The sequence below is a fragment of the Gadus macrocephalus genome, chromosome 6 (assembly GCF_031168955.1).
Source record: "Gadus macrocephalus chromosome 6, ASM3116895v1".
Lineage (NCBI taxonomy): Eukaryota > Metazoa > Chordata > Actinopteri > Gadiformes > Gadidae > Gadus > Gadus macrocephalus.
The window spans coordinates 1,270,672-1,294,301 of NC_082387.1; the positions used below are offsets into that span (position 1 = coordinate 1,270,672).

Here is a 23,630-nt window from a genome sequence, read left to right on the forward strand (position 1 = left end):
TCCAGGGAATTTTTTTATTAGTTAGAGCAGCAGAATGCATGAGACTCCTGACTTCCTGATGCAGACCCGTGGGTGGAAAACATAGTGAACAGAATCAGCGCTCCGACATCCATAGGCTCACAGACATACAATACAAGCCTGGAACTCCGACATATAGGCTACCACACAGAATATTTCCCATTGTGGATTAACATATAACTGTTAATAAATAGGAAATAACCACCACAAATAAAATAAGGTGGAAATACCATTTCAAAAGAACAATAATAAATAAGTGATGGGTTCCTAATTTCAAATTGACATTCTTCAGCTGAGGATATGTACAACATCCACGTCGTGGATGGGGGAGGGTGCAAAAGATATCACACTCTCAGGAAAAATTGTAGTTGTTTGAGAGCTCTCTGATTCTGTTTTCCCGGCTCATTTTCTTTAGTTTCATCCTCCTGTTTTGGAACCAGATCTTGACTTGCCTATCACTGAGGTGCACACTGCGGCTGATTTCAAGGCGTCTCTCCCGAGTCAAATATATGTTAAAGAGAAACTCCTTCTCGAGCTCTAGAGTCTGGTGCTTGGAATAGGGGCAACGCTTCTTTCGGCCACTTTTAGCTGTCAGCCAATTAGCTGTGTTTCCAATCGTCCCATCTCCTACAAGGAAAATAAAACCAGAGACATTAAACATCATGCTCTTCAACAACAATGATTTATAATCCGAAGGCCAAATCTGTCCGAATCCTTACATAACAGCATGTATCAATCTAAAGAACTAATCGTCCCACTAAAGTTTAGAAGATTGAGGTCGGGGAGCAGAATAGGCCGACTCGAGCCCATCATTAAAACATTGAGAGTTTAATCAAGACAATATTATGTATTTGACCGAGAAATCTGACACATAGCTTCTGGACAGTTGTTATTATACTTGATTGACATTGTCAATAAACACCAAGTGCTTCTCTAAACTACACTGTGGTGTGGTAATAGATAAGGCTCAACCAAATGCATTCGTGCATGTTGCCGAATATCCTTTAGTAGCAGTGCATATCAGACTGGACTATTCACCTTGGTCTCAGATTAAAACCCATCTAAAGTGTGTGGACCGTTCACCTTTGCTGATGTTTTCTGTGCTTTCTGTACAGGTCTCTGTGGCTTCAGGGGAGGAGCGGCTCTCATCGTCTCTATCGGGGGCGCACGGCGCCTCTTCTCTCTCCCGGGCGCCTGTAGGGACCGACTCGTCCGAAAGGTCGGCTGCTTGTGAAGCGTCGAAGCGGGGATGTCGTTGCAAAGTAAAATTTGGCTGATCGTCGTGATACAGCTTTGGAAATGTGTACGTTTGAGAGAGGTGAACGTACCCGGGGACCGGCACCTTGCTGTTAGTCCCGGGGCATGGTCCCGACGCTCTCCTGGGCAGGGTGGCGTCCTCTGCCGCGGCTCCTTTTGGACACTTGTCCGATTCATAGACGCAATAGGAGTTTTCCGCTTTTATCGTCGGAGAGAGTCGAGCAAATGAGCAGTTCGTTGGGTCGTGGCTCCTGGGAGGCTCAGCTCCACCAGACCTGGCCGTCTCCAGCCAGGCTTCCATTCCCTGAGAATATGGACCAAAAGAAGGGCTCGAGGTTTGAGAACCTGGTTCGTTGCGTTTAGCGATACCCGGAAAACTAGAGCCGGTGGACAGTCCATAGGAATACTCGGACCCAGGGGGCACATACAGCCCGCTGCCCGGGTAGTACCTGTCTCTCACGTTGATCAGGGAGTCCACAAAAAATGAATTTCCAGCTTGGTTGTTTCGGTAGGTCATTGTTGTAGAGTAATTTGGCGGTGGATGAAGGTAGCCCATTCTGGCTGACATTTCTTGCGCAAAACATGGTGAATACAATTGAGTCTCGCTTTAGCCTCCAGCCAATTAAAACTGCAGATGACGACAGACTCCTCCCATCACAAGCATTGGACTGTGTCAGAGTTGTAGCCGGTGTTAACGAGAAATGTGTGGAAAGTTGAGCATCAATATCTCCAATTCCAAATGTTAATAGTTGAATAAATAAACGCCGTGTTACTCCGTTCCTCATAACTCAAGTGAAGGAAGAATGTCGGTTTACATGTGATTGTTATACACAATGTTCACCTTCACAGAGAACCACTCAGCGTTAAGGGTCAAGAGAGCTTAAACTGGTGCAAGAGCCATGGATTGCATACGGGACTGTTACACTTGTCGGCAAATAAAGGATGGACTGATATAAAGTCCATTATAATAGGCATCATTAAATGTTACAATTTCACTGCAGGTCTGAGTTTATTATCAAGACTTGAGCAATTTCGTTCAATAATCATTGTGATGTCCGGCTATTGTTTTCTCCACAGCCTAAACTCTGCGTCAGATGCGCATTAACACTACATGACACATATAGGCCTACCAAGTGTTCACAGCAGATAGCCGGAGGCCGGTCCGGAAGGATTGCTGCAAATAACAAATTCCGCATAAAAGAAGCCAATGAACTACGTAAGCTATTATCGAAGTAGGATGATAGGATAATTGTGTCTCAAAATTCAACTGTTTTATTATGTTTTGCTTTTTAGCTGCGTTATAATCTATAATCAACTGCCAAAGAGGATTAGATATAATGCCGAGCAGAATTGTCTGACTGGAAGTAAACATGCCGAGTTCCAAACGAACAGTGCAGCCTGTATGGTCTGTGCTCTTCAGTCTTCAACCCCGCTGTGTTCAGAGATGGACGGTCTGGGCCTGATGACCAAGTCTGCCTGGGTCTAGATTTTAGTTGTTGCCTTATACATTAATGTCTACAATACAAACCATTATATATAGGCTACAGGCTATTTAGAAGTGGAGGTTTCTATAGTTAGAAGTGGAGGCTTTTTTATTTAGAAGTGGAGGCTTTTTTATTTAGAAGTGGAGGCTTTTTTAAATGACCCTATATTTAAAGATTAGGCCTACATTTACATTTAGGCCTACGGCATTTAGCTGTAAATGTAGGCTAAATGCCTACATTTACATTTGCTTCAGGGGCTCTCGTAGTCGTAGTACATGTGACAGAAGAAAGAGAAACATTATATTGCTTTCGCTACAGTAAAGATATTAGAACCAAGTATCAAGCACTAACATTAGGTTAACCCAGGGGTCACCAACACAGTGCCCGCGGGCACCAGGGCGCCCGCAAGGACTATATGAGGGGCCCACAGGCCTGTTCTGAAATAGCACAGCTCATTCTTGAACAACTCTTTCCCAGCTTTTTTAAGTCATTGTTGATAATTATTGTGAGAAATCATTAACATGATCAGTGTCTTCACATAGATGAGTATCATTAATCAATATTAATAATATATAACTAAGGGCAAACTGAGCAAATTTGTTATTTCAGAAGAGTGTATCAAACTGGGTGCCCTTCGTATGACTCAGTACCCATGAAGTAGCTCTCAGGTTCAAAAAGGTTTGTGACCCCTGGGTTAACCCGGCCATCCCCCGCATACAACAAAGTTAGCAAACACAAACACACACACACACACACACACACACACACACACACACACACACACACACACACACACACACACACACACACACACACACACACACACACACACACACAACGAACGTTAAATCATTATGCTTCCTGCTTACCTTTATAATTCAGGCATTTTTGGGTATCTCAGGTAGTCCTTTTGGATATCGCTCGACAGTCCTTAAAAGTCTAAATTCACGGTAATGACTTTGATCAAAGTGGCGCCCCCCAGTGGAAAGAATAGCCTACCACGGAGCTCCCTGCAGGCTTCAGTCAGGGTAGGTACTGCATCCGCGATGAGACGCTGAAACAGATGACGCTGGAAGGTCCGTGAACGTAAGCTTTCAGTGCTCCTAGTCGTTGTTTTCAGCCCTAGTCACAGTTAATAACCTTGGTCTCGGACGGTTTATTGCTCTTCACTCCAAATGCTCCAGACGAATGCGCGTTTTATGGCCAAGTTGCTGGAGCAACTGGGAGGATGTAACGCAATCACGGCCATAGAGGATGCGTGCTAAGAGCATCACAGGCCTTTTGCTGAAGCTCTTTCTTCTTACTGCTACTAGGGTAATAATCCAGGCAAGCAGTGCATTCATTTATTGAATACAAATTGATAAAAGGCAACCGGTTGGAACATCCAATCAGTTTAAGAGTAGACCTAAGCCGATATCTGAGTATTTTAGAAGTAGGCCTTTGCTTAAATCAAGACGGTTGGCTTTCACGTTGAAAGGTTTAGTTTACGTAATGACATCATTAATCCAGGAGAATAGTTGCAATATTTATGTGTTGGGTTGCAAGGGTTTATAGAGCCTGCCCGCTCCGCCTTGTGTTCCTTTGTAATGGATACAAAATAAAAGACCATGCCTGATCAAATTTCAAGCCACCAGAAATGACGGCAGAAGGGCCGATAGATCATGAATGTGATCAGACTCACGTGCGTCGTATAAAAACAGGACCAGAATAACATTTCACATGATAGTCCTCTGTAGCCCTTTAAATGCACTGGAAAAAGCCTTCTGTTGAACCAATTAAAAAAATCTAGGGTAATGGTTCACATCTATATTACATAACTTGAGCCAATGACAAATATATAGCTTGCCTCAAACAATATTTCCTATGTTCATAAAAACAAAATAATACAACTTGGCACCAAGTATAATTCTATTCTTTGAATGAAGTTAATACATTTAAATCGTATGTTAAATCCTAAACAAAAAAATATTGAATCACTCCAACAATTGTTTCTCATTTAAGAAATATCTATCTTCTAATTTAAGTCATAATATGCATCCGATATAATTTGTTTTATCCAATTTAAAAGATAAAAATCGAATCAAACAATTGTTTCTCATTTAAGAAATATCGATCAGAAATAATTAGTTTTATCCAATGAAAAAGATTAAAATTTAATCAAACAATTGTTTCTCATTTAAACATGAACATTTTTAAACATAACATATTTTTGTATACAATATATATTAACAATCTTGGCAGAGTTAGGCCTACTCCAGACCTCCCTCCAGACACAGACAGGCTGTGTTAGCTCACAGAACCAGTGAGTCATCGTCACTCTGGTCAAGGCTCTCTACTGCAGGTTCAGCTGTAGGTGCTACCTTGAATGAATAAGCAGCTGATGTTCCAAAAAGCTTCAAAACATGATCAGGCAGCTGGTGCTCAAAGCAAGCATCACCTGACAGCTTTAATCCATATCGGATGTATAGGATGGAGTTTAAGGTCTGCAAGGACATCCGGTTCCTGAGTTTGCTTTTTACCACGAGAACTGAGCTGCCTGTAAGTGCGTTGAGACGGGGGAGGGGCCGCGCAGGCACCCGGTGCTCGTTGTGAAGAGGTAATAGCGATAGTGCTTTCACCTCAAAAAGTCGCCAAAAGTCACCAATAGCAGCTGAAAAAGGAGCTAGATTTGTCGCTTGTCGCTGTATTGAAAAAAAGTCGCCAAAGGGGTCTGAAAAGTAGCTAAATATAGCGACAAAATCGCTAAATTGGCAACACTGCAGTTTGGTCCAGTAGTCCTAAGCGTCTTTGTATTTAATGCGCATGCGCAGGCTTGTACGTAACCTTGAAATTGTAGATTTGTCTAAACAAATATTTCTAAATTGAGCTCCTAATCAAATATAACAGTGTTTTAGGAAGAAAACAAAAAATGTTTATTTGGATTGAATGACAAAATTATTAATCAGTTGAATACACAACCTTACAATTTTACATTTGTTAAAATGGATATTTCTTAATTGAGCTCCTAATTAAAAATATCTATATTTCACAGTATTTTGAAATAAAAAAAAGTTATTTTAAAAATAAAACAAAAAATGTTTATTTGAATTGAATTACAAAATAATAATCAAATGATGTACGGCTTAAAAACCTTTTTCCAGTGTGGAAACCGTAGATATAATCCAATTTCTGTCATACAACATTCATAAATAGGCATACATTTGACAGAACATATTTTTTTACGGATATATAGGGCCTATATATATATATATATATATATATATATATATATGTATATATATATATATATATACATATACACTGTAAACCCGAATAAGTTACCAGAACTTAAAAAAATTGAGGCAATCGATTGCCTCAATTTTTTTAAGTTGATAAACTTAAAGTCAAAATTTTCCAGAACTTAAAAGGTTGGATGACTTGCCAATTGAACCTTTTGATAACAGTTGAATTAAAGTGCTAATTTAGCTAAACTCAAATATTTGCAGTTAATATGACTTACAATTTTCTGTTGAGGCAACTAAAATATTTGCAGTTAATATGACTTACAATTTTCTGTTGAGGCAACTAAAATATTTGCAGTTAATATGACTTACAATTTTCTGTTGAGGCAACTCAAATATTTGCAGTTAATATGACTTACAATTTTCTGTTGAGGCAACTCAAATATTTGCAGTTAATATGACTTACAATTTTCTGTTGAGGCAACTCATATATTTGCAGTTAATATGACTAAAAAGTTTCCAGTTTACAAACCACTATATTAAGTTCACAACAACACCATTTTATGTTAACAAAACTCAATGTTTATTAGTTGTTCATGGATTTTAAGTACACATTAGTCACATATGTGTTTGTTTACTTAACAACATGCGACTCAAAACGTAAACCAAAAACAAAATGTGTTCCTGGTCAGTAAAGTCCATAGGAAATAGATATTTATCACACAACTAATCAGATAGTCAGGAAAATAATCAGAGTTATGACGCACACCACACCTGGTGGCATGTCATGGGACATTTAAGAACATCTTCACTTAAAACTCTAAAATGCAAATGTATTAACTAGTATCAAATGCAGTGGAATTTGGGTCATCTTGCGCAGCCCACAATGGTTAAGAAAAACATTAAAACATACAAAACTTTAGCCTTGAAACCCAGGTCAAAAGGCAAAAATTGAACCCAGGGTCTTTTTCGCAATGAAAACACATAAAATAAGCCCTCTTAAATAAGAGACTCAAAACGTAAACCAAAAACCAAATGTGTTCCTGGTCAGTTAAGTCCATAGGAAATAGATATGTATCACACAACTAATCAGATAGTCAGGAAAAGAATCAGAGTTATGACCCACACCACACCTGGTGGCATGTCATGGGACATTTAAGAACATCTTCACTTAAAACTCTAAAATGCAAATGTATTAACTAGTATCAAATGCAGTGGAATTTGGGTCATCTTGCGCAGCCCACAATGGTTAAGAAAAACTGTAAAACATACAAAACTTAGCCTTTAAACCCAGGTCAAAAGGCGAAAATTGAACCCAGTGTCTTTTTCGCAATGAAAACGCATAAAATAAGCCCTCTTAAATAAGAGCAACGCTAACAGTCCAAATGGCTTCCATGAGGGGCAGAAATTCATCTGAAAGAACGCTGCAGGCTTACCAGGCATCATAAAAGGCTAGTTCAAAGTTTTCCTTTTGTCTAAATAATGTCTCAAAAAGTTACTGCACTATGCAGGTGTTCAGCCAATTGACCCAAACTACACAATATGCCTGTTTTCATTAAAGTGTAATTCCAGAGAAAATTGAACCCAGGGTCTTCTCCGACATGAAAACACATAAAATAAGCCTAAGTATAGAGCTTGTCCGGAGCAACGCTAACAGCCCAAATGGCTTCTATGTTATGAGGGGCAGTGCGAACGCTTCCAAATCAGCATTTTCTAACGACTAATATTGCTCAAAATAGCACCAAACCTCTGCAGTAGCATGACTAAGGTCCCTACACATAAAACGAAGCATCAACAACTTAGTTAGTGTACCGGGAGTTTATTAAAAAAATACTGTTTTACAAGTCTGTGCCTTACCGTTAGGTCCATGTTTACAAAACAAAATCAAGACCCGCGCCGATGCCGGTTAGTTACACGAACGTTGCCAATACTCACTGCGCACTCCCACGTAAATGGCTACCGTAAATAATCTAATAGAGGCGCCAACACTTGCTAGATTGTCACAAACCGCAAAGTATCAAGAGGGTCGCCTCTATTATAATATTTACGGTAGTATTTTTTTTATAAATTCCCGGTACGCTAACTAAGTTGTTGATGCTTCGTTTTATGTGTAGGGACCTTAGTCATGCTACTGCAGAGGTTTGGTGCTATTTTGAGCAATATTAGTCGTTAGAAAATGCTGATTTGGAAGCGTTCGCACTGCCCCTCATAACATAGAAGCCATTTGGGCTGTTAGCGTTGCTCCGGGCAAGCTCTATACTTAAGGCCGATATATGCTCTGTTTTAGGCGTAACGCGTAAGCACGTAAGATACATAACCCCCCCTTGCGCGGTAAAATATCCCCCCTTACGTGCTTAAGTGCGTCGCCCAAAATTCCTGACTATGCGACTAAAACACTACGGCCCTACGCAGCTCGCAAAGACTGTGATTGGCCAGCTAACCACATCCTTTCAGGAGTCTCACGATTTCCACTTCCACGCCCACAGATTCGTTCGTTGCTCCCCCTACTGTTCTGGCGAAGAATCCCGTTGCAACACACGCAATCCTTAAGGAACCTTAAAGGAACCGTAAATCAAAACTTGTCTAAAACAAGTCCCTTGTGTAAATTACGTGCTTACGTCTCTGCGTCTAAAACGACCCTAAATCGGCCTTTAGGCTTATTTTATGTGTTTTCATGTCGGAGAAGACCCTGGGTTCAATTTTCTCCGGAATTACACTTTAATGAAAACAGGCATATTGTGTAGTTTGGGTCAATTGGCTGAACACCTGCATAGTGCAGTAACTTTTTGAGACATTATTTAGACAAAAGGAAAACTTTGAACTAGCCTTTTATAATGCCTGGTAAGCCTGCAGCGTTCTTTCAGATGAATTTCTACATCATCAAGTCATTCTTGAGGGTCTGCAACCTGTGCATATATCAGTCCAAAGATTACCAGGAAGGCTTCGCCTAGTCTGGGGAGGCCGACCATGGCATCACTTTCAAGGATGACAATGATTCTCACAGGGTGGTAGTGAACTGGACTTTGGACTGTGGCATGGTCACTGATGACGGTAAGGAGGCCCACTGCAACACTTTGAAGCTCTGGCTCAGACTCGTCCTGAATGAATGAAAAAGAGATACTAATCACAAACTAACACATGGAACAGAACAGATTACATAATTTCTTTCTTTAACCAAGTCCCTAATGAAATCCTTTTTTATTGAATATATTTATCAATATATATAACTAATGAAATCCAATAAGGGAGACCTAGGTCTCATTGTAAGAGGTGAAAAGCAATAGATCCATGTTCTGCACACATACATCTAAGCGGTGTGAGAGACTGAAACCAAGCTCAATGACATTTACAGGAAATTATTTTACATCTTATTACTTTGAATGAAATACAGTTCCTTTATAGTGAGGAGAAAGAAAACCATACACTAAAACTGTATTGGTAGACTATATAAAGGTAAGTCCTAAAACATGTTAGTATTTTGATTAACTGTTTGTATAATACACAGTAGAATCTGTTAGTGACTTGAGGAGACTTACTGTCCTCGCGCAGATATACAGGAAGGCAGTGGAGGACCGTAGTGCGCTTGGTGTGGATGTCATGGATTTCCTATTCAGATAAAAACAGAATTGTATTTACAGAAGAGTTCACTGAACAAAGCTGATTTTAAACAGTCCAATCAGAACATATGTCCACAAATAACCTGTTCACATCTTTAATGCAATCAGACAAATGGCAAACACAAAGTGGACTAATAATTGCAAAATTCACAAAGCTCATTTAAATCATTGAATCTGTTCAATGTTCCACTGGTTCAACCTAGGAAATGTGTAATAATCTATTTACCTGTTCATCGTGGATTTTTTAAATTTCAGCCAGAGCATCTGCTGTCTTCCCAGTTTTTGATGCCTTCTGTCTGAATAAGGTCATCAGTCGAGGAAGATGACGATCGAGCTCAACATAGAAAGTGTTGGGCAGGTTCTGATTCGTAATCCGCTGGAACTCTGCATACAACTACATTGAAAAAACAGCAGGAGGAGAATACAGCAACACATCTTAAAAATTGGAAGAATTGCAAAATGAGTAAGAATCACAATTTTCACTTTAAAAGAGCTGATCCATATTACCTCAGACTCTATTTTAAGAGCAGGCCAGAGGTCCATAAGCTTGTTGACTGGTGGGGAGGACATCACTATGGTCTGTCGGCGTAGGGGAAATGTGGTCTCCATCATCTTTCTAATGAGGGGCAGGTTCTTCTCAGTCTTCTTGACTTCTTCAACAATTGTCTGCCTCTGCCTCATTGTCTGCTCAAGGCTTGAAGGATCCTTTCCTTGGGCAAAGTTAGGTAGGAAGTTGACTTCTGCTCGCTTGGGTCTTTTAATGTTGACATCCAGCCCGCCTCATCTTGTTCCTATAATTGCCCATCGTAAACTTGATGCTGTATTTCCATCCATTCCAGCCAGTCTCAGATCCCGCTTCCTTCAAGCAGGGATGTTTGGCTACAAGAGCCTCAGCAACCATTGCGATCTCTTTATCGCCTGGGTAAGCCTTAAAACCATACAGAATAGATGCAAGCTTGTCTAAAATGTCGTGCTTTAGGTCTCTTGTCAGCTTAAGGTGTGTGTTGTTCTTCTCATATTCCGCATTTCCATCTCTAAGTTTCAGTTCTACATCAAATGCAAATGTTGGAACTGGAAAAGGACCTGGAGGCCACCTGCTGAGACGCTCTGGAGATGACACATCTGAAAGTTGAACAGTAGATGCAATAGAGCTGGAGTCTTGTGAAAGTGAGATGTGCACAACAGCTTTTTGTGGCAATTCCTCAATGTCTGCAAGGGAAGTAAGTTTCCCGTCGAAGTCTGGGTCTTCATAAAGCAAATCAAAGTCAAGGTCGATGTCCAGCTGTTCTTTTATAATGTTGATCAGTGCATCAACACTGGCTGGTCGTGAACTGAGTTTTAATTTTCTAGCCCGGTCTTGCTCAACAACACGAAGAATCATTTGTGGGGATGCAGCTGCCATTGTGCTAATGAACAGACAAAATCAGGTTGTTAAAGAGTACCATACAATTGGATAATTCCACAGAGTGAATAAAGACCAATAACTGATAAATAAAATAACCATTATTACCTGAACTCAGTTCTGTCTCACTTCAATGAAGCGCTTGAGGGTCAGCAGCAGTGAGCCGTCTACTTTGTATGCTGCGAGAGGGACTGTATCATTCAGACAAGAATGCAGGTGGATCGAAAGGCTTGTATTTGCAGTTGACAGCTCATAGGACAGTAGATGTTCTACATACCAGGAGTCATACTCAAGACACAGAAAAGATACATTAGGATTTACAAGGAGGATCTGTTCTATTTTGCAAAATTTGGACAGTCCACCGCTGTCTCCTACAGACAGAAACATTCCACAGACATAGTCTGTTCCATCAATGGTCACATTTGATGTCTTGTAGATAGTGTCACTAGTTGTTTGTTCTCTAATGTGTACTTGAGCAACCTCTGGTAGAGCTGAAACCAGAACAGACTCAATCCTGGATGCCTGAGTTTTTGGCTTGAAAAATGATGGTGCAGCAAGATGATATGCCATCATGTGTTGGGTTCTGATTGCCATTGTCTTCAAAATATTTTTGAAGTTTTGAGCGTCATGCACCACTCTTTTGAAAAAGCGGTGCTTGGCCTCAAACCGCATGGTCCAAACGTGCAGCAGGGGCCCAAAGCACTTGACAAGAGCAGGATAGTGCTCCACATAATGATGTTTAGGACGGAGCCTAACCTCAGGGAAAACCTCTAGCAGTGCCTGTCTATGATCACTGATTTTGCACTCAAAATAGTCCAAGGTTTCATCTGTAAATGATGGGCACAATGCTAACTGTACCACCTCTTTCAGCTCCATCAAAACTGCCCATGCCTTATCACCTTCTGGTACTACACTGCCAACAAGCAATGGAAGAAGTCGGAGGAGAGTGGCATTTTCATGTGCATTACCTCCAATTGTTCCTCAAGAAAGAAACGTTTTGGGAGGTGGCTGAGGTCTATCCACTTTATCAGCATGCTGATATGGGAATGATGTAATCTTGTTGTTCAAATACTCCAAAGTGAAGTACTTCCGCCGGATCATCTCTTTAATACAAAGAGAAAGCTCCATGGGAACGATACCTTCCAGAAGATCGTGGAGTATATCAGGAGGAAACCCTGTGATTGTATGGAAGTAATTCAGGGATTCTCGCAAGGCACAGCCACCTTTAACACCAAAGTGGCTGCTTAACGTGTCACTTTCTTGCACAATTTGCACATGTAGGTCATGGCTAGCTTTGGTTCGCTGAGGAAACTTTCTCTCTCTGACTTCAGTTACTTGAAACTGTTCAACTGAGCCCATACAGAATCTGCAAACATGGCCTGTTCTAAATGACTCTACAAAGCCACCTAATCCATGAGCAGCCAAATTGTCAGCAGAAACACAAAAGACAGTGCCTTTGACATTCTGACCAATGCTTTCGATGAAGACACTGTCATTTTCCAGGGTATGAACATCACGCAGCAATGGAGCAAGTACAGCTGCATATCCATACTTGCGGACGTCTGTCACTTTTACCAGTATTGCTAGCTGTATAGCATGTAATGCTGACCTGTGTTTTGGTGGCACATTAGCGAGGACCCAATATACAGCGCAAAATTTGTGAATTTTGCGTGATGTGCCAAGCGGATTGCAAATTTCAAGATCATCAATATATAGCTGGAGTGGTAGGATGAGATCCCCTGTTGACAGTAGGGATGGGCGATATGGCCTAAAATCCATATTGCGATATACATGCAACCTATTGCGATAACGATATATATCACGATAAATAAATCATAATAGAACCATTTCAGAACAGGTTACATAGACTCTAAGGAAAGCTAAATGTATGTCGTTTTGAGAACATTTATTGTGCAAAACTAATCATACAACATAATGTTGTAGCTGCAGAGACTTTAAAAAAGAAAGAAATCTTCTGTGTAATGACGTATACTTCTCTTAATGAAATAAAAATTGGTGGTGTCTTGTTAATAAAGAAACTGATACTGTGAATTAGGGAAATACGTCCAGTATTAGGCATGGCTATTTTAAATAAAGAAAAATCTTCCAAGTGTGTGCACAGATACTTGCTATTAAAACATAAAACAATAAGTGCAAAATGAACGCATATAATTTTGAAATGAACATGAAATGAGAGCAATCACCAGCTCATCCGTTTCGCTTTCAGCCATATTTACTTAGATGACGATGATGCGTTGAAGCCGGTTGGAGCTCATGGCTCTTTAAATTCCGCGGGTCGCGGACGATGCGTTGCAGCCGGTTGCAGCTCGTGGCTCTTTAAATTTCGCGTGTCGCGGATGATGCGATGCAGCTGGTTGCAGCTCGTGGCTCTTTTTAAAATTCGCGGGTCGCGGACGATGCGTTGCAGACGGTTGCAGCTCGTGGCTCTTTATATTTCGCGAGTCATGGATAGATCGCGTCAAACATACATTATCGCGATAGAGCAATATAACTAAAATCTCTATCGTAGGCCATTTTTTATCGTTTATATCGTATATCGTTTATATCGCGCATTCCTAGTTGACAGCAACTCATTTTCAAGGAAATGAGAGCCATTGGAGCATGATACATATTGACCAGATGCAGTATTTTTTTTAGTAATCTTGTTAAGAATGTCTGTGTTTTTAAACAGCTCTTGAATCATTAAAAGGATAGGAACATACATGCTGGTATGTCCAGGTTCCTCCAACTGATACTCCACTGACATAACACAAGGATAGCACCTTTAGAGGTTGATGTAGACAGAACATTGCAGTCCATGACAGCCGCAACAACTTCACTAAGTGTAGGTTCTGTAATAATGTGACCATTTCTTTGCAGCATGTCACTAACTGCCTCTTTGATCAACGGCTCAGATAAGGAGAAGATGTCATTCAAGTGGTCTACTATTTCCTGAGTAGCTGTGTTTGAGACATGGAGGATAGCCTGCATCTTTAGGAATAAGGAAGATAAAAAAAATTTAAGTTGATTTCTTAGACTGCCAGTGTCACACTGATCATCATTCCCCACTTCTCTGCTCGAGCCTGGGCATTCTTCATGCAAATCACTATTTCCCTCAGAAATACTGGCTTGAAGATTATGGGGATCCTCACTGACAATATCAGTTTGAAAGTCTGATGCAAGACCTTCTTGGTGTGCTCTACTTTTATGGGAATTAAATGAGGAGTACACATTTTTGCGACAGCTACAATCCTTATATGGGCACGTCACTGTTTCATGATTTTTCAAATGCTTTCTGAGATGACTGAAAACGTCTGATTTAGAAAAGGGTTGCTGATATGTGCATAAAGAGCATTTAAATAACACAGTCCCCTGACTCTGCTCTGCACAACTGCTAGATTGTGCTGTATGATATCTTGACAGATGAGTACTGAGTGCATTAAGTGTCTGAAATGTACAAATGCAATCAGTGTAGAGGCATGGAAGAGGGCTGATTCTGGAATAGTGGCTGTGCTGCAGCCTGTAGTGTCTAAATAACTGTATTCTGGAGGTGAAAGAAGCTGCGCACAACTTACAGCTCCAGATAATTAACTCCAGTTAATTACTGTTAGCTTACCAAAACATGATCATGGTACAGCCTATACTGCTTTAAAATTACAACATGTTTTCCTCAAAACAATGTGGTTTATATAACGTCTATAGATGGAAAATAGCATAAGTAAATGTATTAGTTTTTTAATACGCATCTTTGGACTCATTTTATAGACCATTTCTTTTAGATCATACGTTTTGCAAGTGTATGTATATATATATATACATATATGTGTGTATGTATAGTATATATATATATATATATATATATATATGTGTATCAGAGATGGAAATGAACTTTTTTGCCCACTAGCCACTGTGGCAGGTAGATTTAGAAATCTACCAGCCACTCATCTTTTTTACCAGCCACTTTTTATGCGCTATATTTTTTTTTAATGTATGCGTACATTTTAAACAATATAATAGTAACAATAGATAAGAAAAGTGTTTTTCATACACATAATTTTTTCCATCAGAAGTGATTCTTACTGCAAGTAGGTGCTACCAAGGAACTGAGTTGAAAATGTTACACTCTTACCGTATATGATAAACGATACACAGGTATCTGCCATGTTAATGTCAAAGGTGTTACGATGACAAGTTGGGGATAATGCATCTATACAAAGTATTTTCAATAAAAAACGAATTGACATATTAACAATAAAACAACATGCATGGCTACACCATCATAAGTCAATCTAATTAGTGCCTGAATACAAATGTGTCCACAGACATGGTAACTAACGTATGATAGTAAGCATTATTGGCCCTTAACACTAATATTCAGAAAAAACACTGCCTCAAAAGGCTATTGGCTTAAGCAATACAAGTAGAGGCATATACTTGAACTTTATACCCTGAACTTTTAAACGTTGCAAACCTGCAAAAACATAATTATGTATTTATGTGGCATTCAGTAGGCCAATGCTGTGGTAAAGTATGTAAAGTATGACCAAGTGTTTCTTTCTGTTGAATAGATAGAACGTTATCAATCCCCTGTGGGAGAAATTTGTTAATGTTTGTCCCTACAATACAATAATGGTAAAAAAAATTAATACACGACGGTAACTGCGTAAGTCAAACCGTCCAATCTGAAGGCTCTACTTAACCACGCCCCCTACTCACTTCCACCAATGCAAAGCAAACAGAACTGAGTAGGGGAGGGCGTAGCCTAACTAGTTTGTGAACGACCCAGAGAAACGCAACGCAAATCAATGTGAACATGTAGGCTACGAGGCTTTAATAAAATCCCGGTTCCCCATTTTTTAAAAAAGAGGGCATGTCCGGGCAAAAGAGGTCGTCTGGTTACCCTATGTACGGGAAACCCATTTGATTCCTACCTGTAAACACTGTTAAATAGCGGCCCAAATTGGTGAGCGCTATCCTGGTAATTTCTCTGCGTGAGAAATATGAAGTGTGGCGTGTGAGCGTGTGCATGGGTTGAATTGCGTGTGTCAAACGCCGAATGCGTGAGACTTGAGAGCCCTATTATCCCGGATGCCGGACAGTCGCAGTTCAGCAAAAGAGGCGTAGAAGAAGGGGGCCGGATGTTGACAGTAATGGTTGTGGAACTACGCAGCGCCGTATAACGAATGTATTAAATATGCAAATTTGATCGGACCTTATTGGAAAGTATTACCCGACACAGTGGCGGGTGAAGTGACACAATTCAACGGCCACCATACAAATCCACCCGCAAATGGCGGGTGGCGGGTGTTAATTTCCATCCCTGATGTGTATGTATATATATATATATATATATGTATGTGTAGGCCTATGTATATAGCCTATATATATATATATATATATATATATATATTAGTGCTGTCAGCTAAATGCGTTATTAACGGCGTTAACGCAAACCAATTTTAACGGCGTAAATTATTTTTATCGCACGATTAACGCAATTTCTTATTTAAAAAAAAAAAAAGCCAAAGAAGCTGCAGCTACTTTGGCTCAAAACAAAGAAGCAGTAGCCTGACTGCTATGTTCAAGGCAGTATGTTTGTATGTTCATCGTTTAATTGCACTTTAGGCTTTTTTTTTGTATCGTCCATTAAAATAATAATAATATCGGCTAGTATGAATATATATATATATATATATATATATATATATATTAACAGGTTCAATAAATGGTGAAAGAAATTATCAAATTTGCCACACTGGAATTGTACCAAAGAAGCTCAAGTAGGCCTAAAGAAGAAGAGACGCTTTGGTAATTCCTTAACGACATACACAAATGGTTCGGATGTCTTCACTGCCAATTTCAATCCCAAGCACGTGACCTTGTCGTCTATAAGAAGTTTAAAGTAAATCTGCAGGCCCTCCATAAAACAGGATATAAAAGCTTTAAGAGCAGCAGTGAGAATGGTTGTCTGCAGACTACTTACTGCTTCTCTTACTGTACTGCTCCTCTTTGTGGCCGGAGGACGACTCGGACTGCAACTCTCCTCGTCTCGGCTCCTCGGCCCCGTGTCGCGACATGGGTCGGAGCCGGGGGCCGAGGGTCTATTAAATTCAGTGCCTTCGGGATGATCTGTTGGGGTATTTCCCCATTACCGTAGGCGCTGTCCAGAAACGGATAAAATGCTTTTCGTACTCCGTTTCTACCTACATTGCGATAGAAGCAGGGCGGTGGGTTTGAGCTAGGACTCTTCACCAGTAGGCCTATCTCTCCCAGTGAAGGGTGTTCTCTGTGCACGAAATCCTCAGATTAGCAGTGAGAGGAGAGGCTTCCCCTGTTGGGCCAATTACTGGACGGATCAGTGCCATAATCCCTGAAAGCTGACGGACGGGATCTGGGGCAGAGAAGACGATGGGTAAGAATATGTAACGGGACAAGAGGATTGACTGTGTTAAATAATGAGGGAGGCTGGAGAGTGCCTGTAACAGTCCCGCATAGCTCCTCCGTGGCGGGGCGCTCGGTCCCTATGAGCAGAGGTCTGGGCTTCCATCCATCTCTCTCCATCAGAGGGACATGTGACCACCAACTGAATGACACGTAGCCTACGTCTCAGATGATGGGATATGTTTTACAATTATAAACTTATGGACAGGATGAACAGGAACAGCTTCTTGGTCAGTAAGGGAATTGTTTTAGATGGATAGAATAACTTTTAGTCCGACTTTTTTTAATAGATTTTATATTTGGATTGGATTAGGCCCAAATCGTTATTTTGGCCCATGTCTACGTCTACGTATGCTACACAGCTGTATTAGACAAATCCCACAAATACAATTATTCTATGATATCTGTTTTTGTGTGTTTTAGTATTTTAATAAATAATAAAGCTTGAACAAAAGTCTCAAATTAAGAAATATATCGAATTGTTTGTAGGATATATTCTTAAATCTATAATGAAGGCCTATAACTGAAATCTTCTCTTCGACAATGTGCACAATTTAGGCCTACTCCTGCATCTCCGATACTTTAAAAGCCTTTTGCGTGATTAAAAATGAAGAAGATTAATGAAGATGCAGATATGCGTGTTTTACCAAACTACTGCGCAAATATTAGGTTCAATACGGCAACAGAGAGCGACTTGACAAAAACACCGGCTTGGCCGACTCTAGTTGGCTGTGACTGAAGGGGCCGGCTCTGGGCCTCGGACCATCTGGAAGGTCATGGAAAGAAGCAAGGCCCAGTCGTGGTCGTCGGGCTGCAGATCAATGGGCCCGTTTAAGTGAAGTGATTTATGGTCGAACAATTTATGCTTTAATAACCAGCTCGTTCTTAGCTTAACTTCTTTCTATTTTTTTTTTATGTGGTTATCATTTGTTCAAAAATAAAAAAAGGCCTTTCTAAATGCCTTCTGTATGTATTGTACTGCCCTTGCGCACTTCTTACTTAAATAGGCCTACAATAAAACATATTAAAACAATATGGACATATTATACAGAGAAATCAACATTTGAAAAGAAGATGAGTCAACGAAAGAGCTCTACTCCTCCCTCTTAATTATAGTGAAGTAGCCGATATAGGCCTGAATAAAACATGTTTCCAGCTGGACCTTTGCACAAATGACGCCCTTAAACAGCGGAAAAAAACATAAACTGGGCTACCATAAAAAATACATCGGATTATTATCGGAAAATTAAAATGCGCGATCTTTCAGTCTAGCATAATAGGGCCTAGTGCTGTAACTGTAATATGGATTTAGTTTTTCTCTACCCCATTAGCTTGATCAATATACTTGTTGTTGTTCTTGTTGTTGCTGCTGTAAATATAGTCCAGCCATTGATAAACATTCCGATGTGTTTGTTCCATAGCTCCAATAAACCTTATTTGTAAGCACATCGTTTCATTTATAGCTTGTGGCATAGCTGGCTGCAAAAGCGCTGAGATTGATTCCGTTGGCGTCTCTAGTGATAGCCTATTTGGCTCTTTAAAAAAAAAAATCAACAATGTTATGGTACATTCATTATACTGCACTATTGCTTTAGCAAAGTATACATAGCATACTTGTTAGATCTCACGTTTTACCATTTCACGTTGACCGATAAGGCACATCGTTATCAGACAAAATTGGGGTTCCTTATCTGGTATCGCAAAACATGCATTTATTACGGAAAATAAGTTAGGCCTACATCTTCTAGTCTGGAAATGTCCCATTACAGTTTATTGTTTCTGAATTAGGCTATAACACCAAATTATACACATATTTCCCAACACGAGAGCTGAAAACCATTGTGAAACAAATGGTTTATAGTATTGTTTATTTAAAAAAAAAAGCTAGACATGATCAAATAATATATTAGAATAATTGTATGAATTTTCTATAATGTATTAGCCTATTATTTCACAAAATTCTAAAGAACATTCAGGTTGGGCGCCTAAACGCACACACGCAGACACACGCGCGTACAAACACGCAGACACACACACACACACACACACACAAACACACACACACACACACACACACACACACACACACACACACACACACACACACACACACACACACACACACACACACACACACACACACACACACACACACACACACACACACACACACACGTTCAAGCACCAATCTAGCCCCATGTACTAGCACAGTTTGGTCGCAAGATGGCAACATCAACTCTAAAACTAGAAAATACATTTCCTGCAGAAAATGCGGTGAGTGCTGTAGTATAAATTGAGGTTGAAAATATTTTTTAATAAAGCCACATAGATTAAGACATAAAGAAATGTTAAATGGCTTAATTCAAGAGAAGGGATTTGAACAAAAGTTGGGGTAAATGGAGTAAACAATGTAAAGATGAACACCATTTAAAGGGGAAATATCATACCACCAGGTGTGAGTGTGATTAGCCTTACAAGCCGTTTCGAAAATCTGCCCCATATGACATCACTAGTGGGCGTGTCCACCTAGATCTGTGCAGGATAGATCCGTCTACCAGCCTTCCCAGTGGACTGAAGGAAACGATGCTCATCTATCCAGCACAGATCTAGGTGGACACCCCCACTAGTGATGTCATATGGGGCAGATTTTCGAAACGGCTTGTACGGCTAATCACACTCACACCTGGTGGTATAATATGTCCCCTTTAAGAAAATGTTGGAATCAAATAAAGTGACGGCTGAATGCTGCATTGTTAAAAATGCAGAAACGTAAAATGTATTGAACTGAAGAGTCTGAAAGGTCAAATGTATTGCATTGTGTGTGTGTTTGTGTGTGTGTGTGTGTGTGTGTGTGTGTGTGTGTGTGTGTGTGTGTGTGTGTGTGTGTGTGTGTGTGTGTGTGTGTGTGTGTGTGTGGGTGTGTGTGTGTGTGTGTGTGTCTTTAAGAGAATAGCGAGCCGGTGTGTGATTAAAAGTAGCCCAATGGAGCGGGAAAAAACGCCCAATCTGGCAACACTGCCTGAACGTCCTCCAAAAGTAGCCCAATCCGGCGGGAAAAACCGCCCAATCTGGCAACACTGCTGAACGTCCTTACGCGCTCCTGAAAACAGATGAAAACGAAGCCGGTATGAAACTAAAACTGTGATACTGAAGAAAGTTTAAAAGATATCGAAATTCCGTTTCGATATTATTGAAGATACAAGTGTGGAGATTTGTTAAATGATTTGAACGAAGATAAACGGTGGGAAATTCATTTAGTTATTACGTATTAAACACCAGAGGACGGCTCCCCCGTCCTCCCATTGACGCCCATGTTAAAAAAAAACATAGTAGGCTATTTTAAAAGTAGAATATCTTAAAAAGTAGAATCTTTTAAAAAAATTCTGAAAAGAATCGCACGATCCCAAGCTAATATGAACATTTTAAAATTGGAATGGAGTCTCTAGGTGAAGAAAGAAAGAATAAAACGTAAGAAGAACAATAGTTGAGCGCTGCATGCAGCACTCACATAAGTCGCAAGACTGCATGTGACTCCTCTGAGAAATTTGTCAACAGAAAAAAAAGGGTAAGCTGAATAAGATCTAAGATCTTTCTTTTAAGATCTAATGAGCCTGTGTGATCAATCGTCGAGTATCATTCGAAAGCAATTCAGTCAAATACATTGTTGGTATAACCTACTCGTCTCACAATTAAAATGTTAACCAACAAAAATGAATATCACGTCTTCCAAATATTTATTAGGACATATTCTGCGATTGCAGTTGAAAATGCAAAATGTATATACGTTACATTCAGAAAGTATGTTTAAATGTGTATTTTGTAAAATAGCAATGACTGGGTGGGTCATACTTGAATATGCTGCGTGTGAACTTCAACAAAACAACTTCTGGTTCTGTTCGGTGTCCCTGGAATCTGTTTGTGCCAATCCAGAGTTTGCACATCAGATCCAATTATTGATAATAGCCTACTGGATTTTGAGTTCAAGCTATATTTTCGTTCGTTGTGAACAACAAATAGAGTTGTTGGACAAATTAGATAGGCCTAGACAAATTAGCAAATCCAAATAACAAGCAAGCAAGACCTAAAGAAGAGGCCCGCAGATTAACCCAGGGGCATTATCCCAAAGAGACCTGGGCCTCTATATAATGCGATATATATATATATATATATATATATATATCTAATGCGATATATATATATATATATATATATATATATATATATATATATATATATATATATATATATATATATATATATATATATATATATATCTCGCATTATATAGAGAGTTTAACTCGAGTGTTTCCAGTGAAACAACAAGAAAGGGAGTCCAGAATAGCCTATCCGGCAGAACCCGTTAGGTCATATAGACAGTTCATTAGGTAATAAATTATAACTTTTCACAGTTCATTGGGGGGCAGAGCGTCCCTTATTCTCTATGATTATACCCAAAGCTAACTGGTGCTCTTGAATTTGTTGACAACTTTCTTTTCTTTAACGCGCCTGTTCTGAAACCATATTGTCACTTGTCTCTCTGACAAATTGGTCTGGGCCGATATCCTTCTTCTTTTATCCTTTGTGATGAATTTATTGGTGGCATACTCCCGTTCCAGTTCCTTAAGCTGTACCTTGGTGTAAGGGACCCGTTTCTTCCTCCCACGGCGGACGGAATGCACATCTCCTCCGGATAAAGGCTCTGCAAAGAAACACACTTCAGTGGCCTGCTTTCAAAATAAACATTCATACATTTGTGTGATTGGCCCGCTTATCATACTTCAACGCATATATACAAATGCATGAACAATATCTCCCTGGGCTATATATGACTGAAAAAATCTCTAATCACATTAAAGGTCACTTAGTTTGTAAATTCCTCAGCATGAGAAATAATCGCATGCCTATAACCAGCATGTAAAACAAACTTTTCAACATTCGTGCACGGCTATGGGTTAATGTACAATACCTTGCAAAGAGGACTTCCATATAGCATTGGAACTTGGCTGGTCCTTGGTGCAGTAGACCTGCCCATTCCAGCTGTTGGCGAGGGCCCACGGCTGGTAGGGCTCCATGGGGAGCAGAGCCTCATTGTGCCGGGGCTCAGAGGGAGCACTCAGAGCAGGGACGACAGGGACATCCAGATAGCTTGCCTGGTAGGGTCCGGAAGAGTAGCCTTGATAGAAGGCATATTCTTTTGCCCTCGACGGAAACTCCTCGCCAGAGATGGATGTATCCATGTATTTATCCCCATAGCCGGAGGGCTGCGCACAGGTCTTTACGCTGCCGTGTGACATCCTACACGGGTAGTAACCGTTGCCAAAGTATCCATAGGGCAAAGATGCATTTGGCGAACTTTGAGTTGCAGAACAGGGGCTGCATTGTTTGACAGGCTCCCCGATGCCAGAAGCTGGCACCTCACTGGAGGTGTAGGTGGTGCTCGGAGCCAGCGAGGTCGGATGCGCTAACAAATTCCTACACTGGTTTGCAGCAAAATTGCCTCCTGCAAATCCATCCATGTTTTTACTTCTTTCGTCAATGCCGTTGTCGTAGAGGAACATCACCGGGTCGATCCAGCGAGACTGAAGGAGTAATGATGCGGTCATAGCATGCTCTACATCTAGACAACCAGTTCTTTTTCAAAACCTCTCGACTGAACCGAGATACGGAATCGGTGAGAGTAACCGATACCAACTCGTCTGGGTACCTTAAGATCGCAAGGTTATTGGTCAGGGCCAAGCACGTGATATGCAAAAGAGAGCCTATCGAGACCACAGGTCCCGCAGATCAGGCTGGAGCTATGTTTCAGGTAGTAAACCAAAATAGGTACTAACAAACATATAACACGTTGAAATCATCATAAAATATATTTAAAGTTGTCCAAAAGTACAGTACAGCTGGCGTCAAAATAGTGAGCCTCTTTAGATAACTAAATAACTGATAGGCCTATATAGGCCTATGAATTTATCTTCATTTCAATAAAGTAGGCTACGACCTATTCTGCACCATGAAATATCAGCATATTTTTTGTAACGGTTACAATATCATTGGCCTAATCTAATAAGGATTATGCATTCATAATTAAAAGACGAAACCTACAAAGACGCGTGGTCTTATTTAATCAGTTTATGTGGAATGAGTCAGTGCAGATTTATAATAAAATTCCCAAGAAATTTGTGAAAATGTTGCACAA

The 23,630-nt window shown here is 40.2% G+C and overlaps 2 protein-coding genes across 3 annotated transcripts; both read right to left on the reverse strand.

Moving 5' to 3' along the window:
- On the reverse strand, nucleotides 1–18,266 carry LOC132459167 (homeobox protein Hox-A10b-like). The gene is made up of 4 exons (XM_060053558.1): nucleotides 18,119–18,266; nucleotides 16,983–17,376; nucleotides 1,102–3,828; nucleotides 1–645 (listed from the first exon to the last, which is right to left on the reverse strand). The coding sequence occupies exons 3-4, from the start codon at nucleotides 1,841–1,843 to the stop codon at nucleotides 371–373; spliced, it is 1,017 nt and encodes a 338-aa protein (XP_059909541.1). The 5' UTR covers nucleotides 1,844–3,828; nucleotides 16,983–17,376; nucleotides 18,119–18,266; the 3' UTR covers nucleotides 1–370.
- A 1,990-nt stretch (nucleotides 18,267–20,256) lies between these two features.
- Nucleotides 20,257–23,253, reverse strand: LOC132459170 (homeobox protein Hox-A13b-like). Of its 2 annotated transcripts, XM_060053561.1 has the most exons (3): nucleotides 22,407–23,253; nucleotides 22,072–22,139; nucleotides 20,257–20,540 (listed from the first exon to the last, which is right to left on the reverse strand). In XM_060053561.1, exons 1-3 carry the CDS (start codon nucleotides 23,041–23,043, stop codon nucleotides 20,409–20,411), a joined length of 837 nt encoding a protein of 278 aa, XP_059909544.1. In that variant the 5' UTR covers nucleotides 23,044–23,253; the 3' UTR covers nucleotides 20,257–20,408. The 2 variants fall into 2 exon arrangements, with proteins under 2 accessions (XP_059909544.1, XP_059909543.1); XM_060053560.1 differs by lacking the exon at nucleotides 20,257–20,540 and having other exon boundaries at nucleotides 21,723–22,139.
- Between the last annotated feature and the right edge of the window lie 377 nt (nucleotides 23,254–23,630).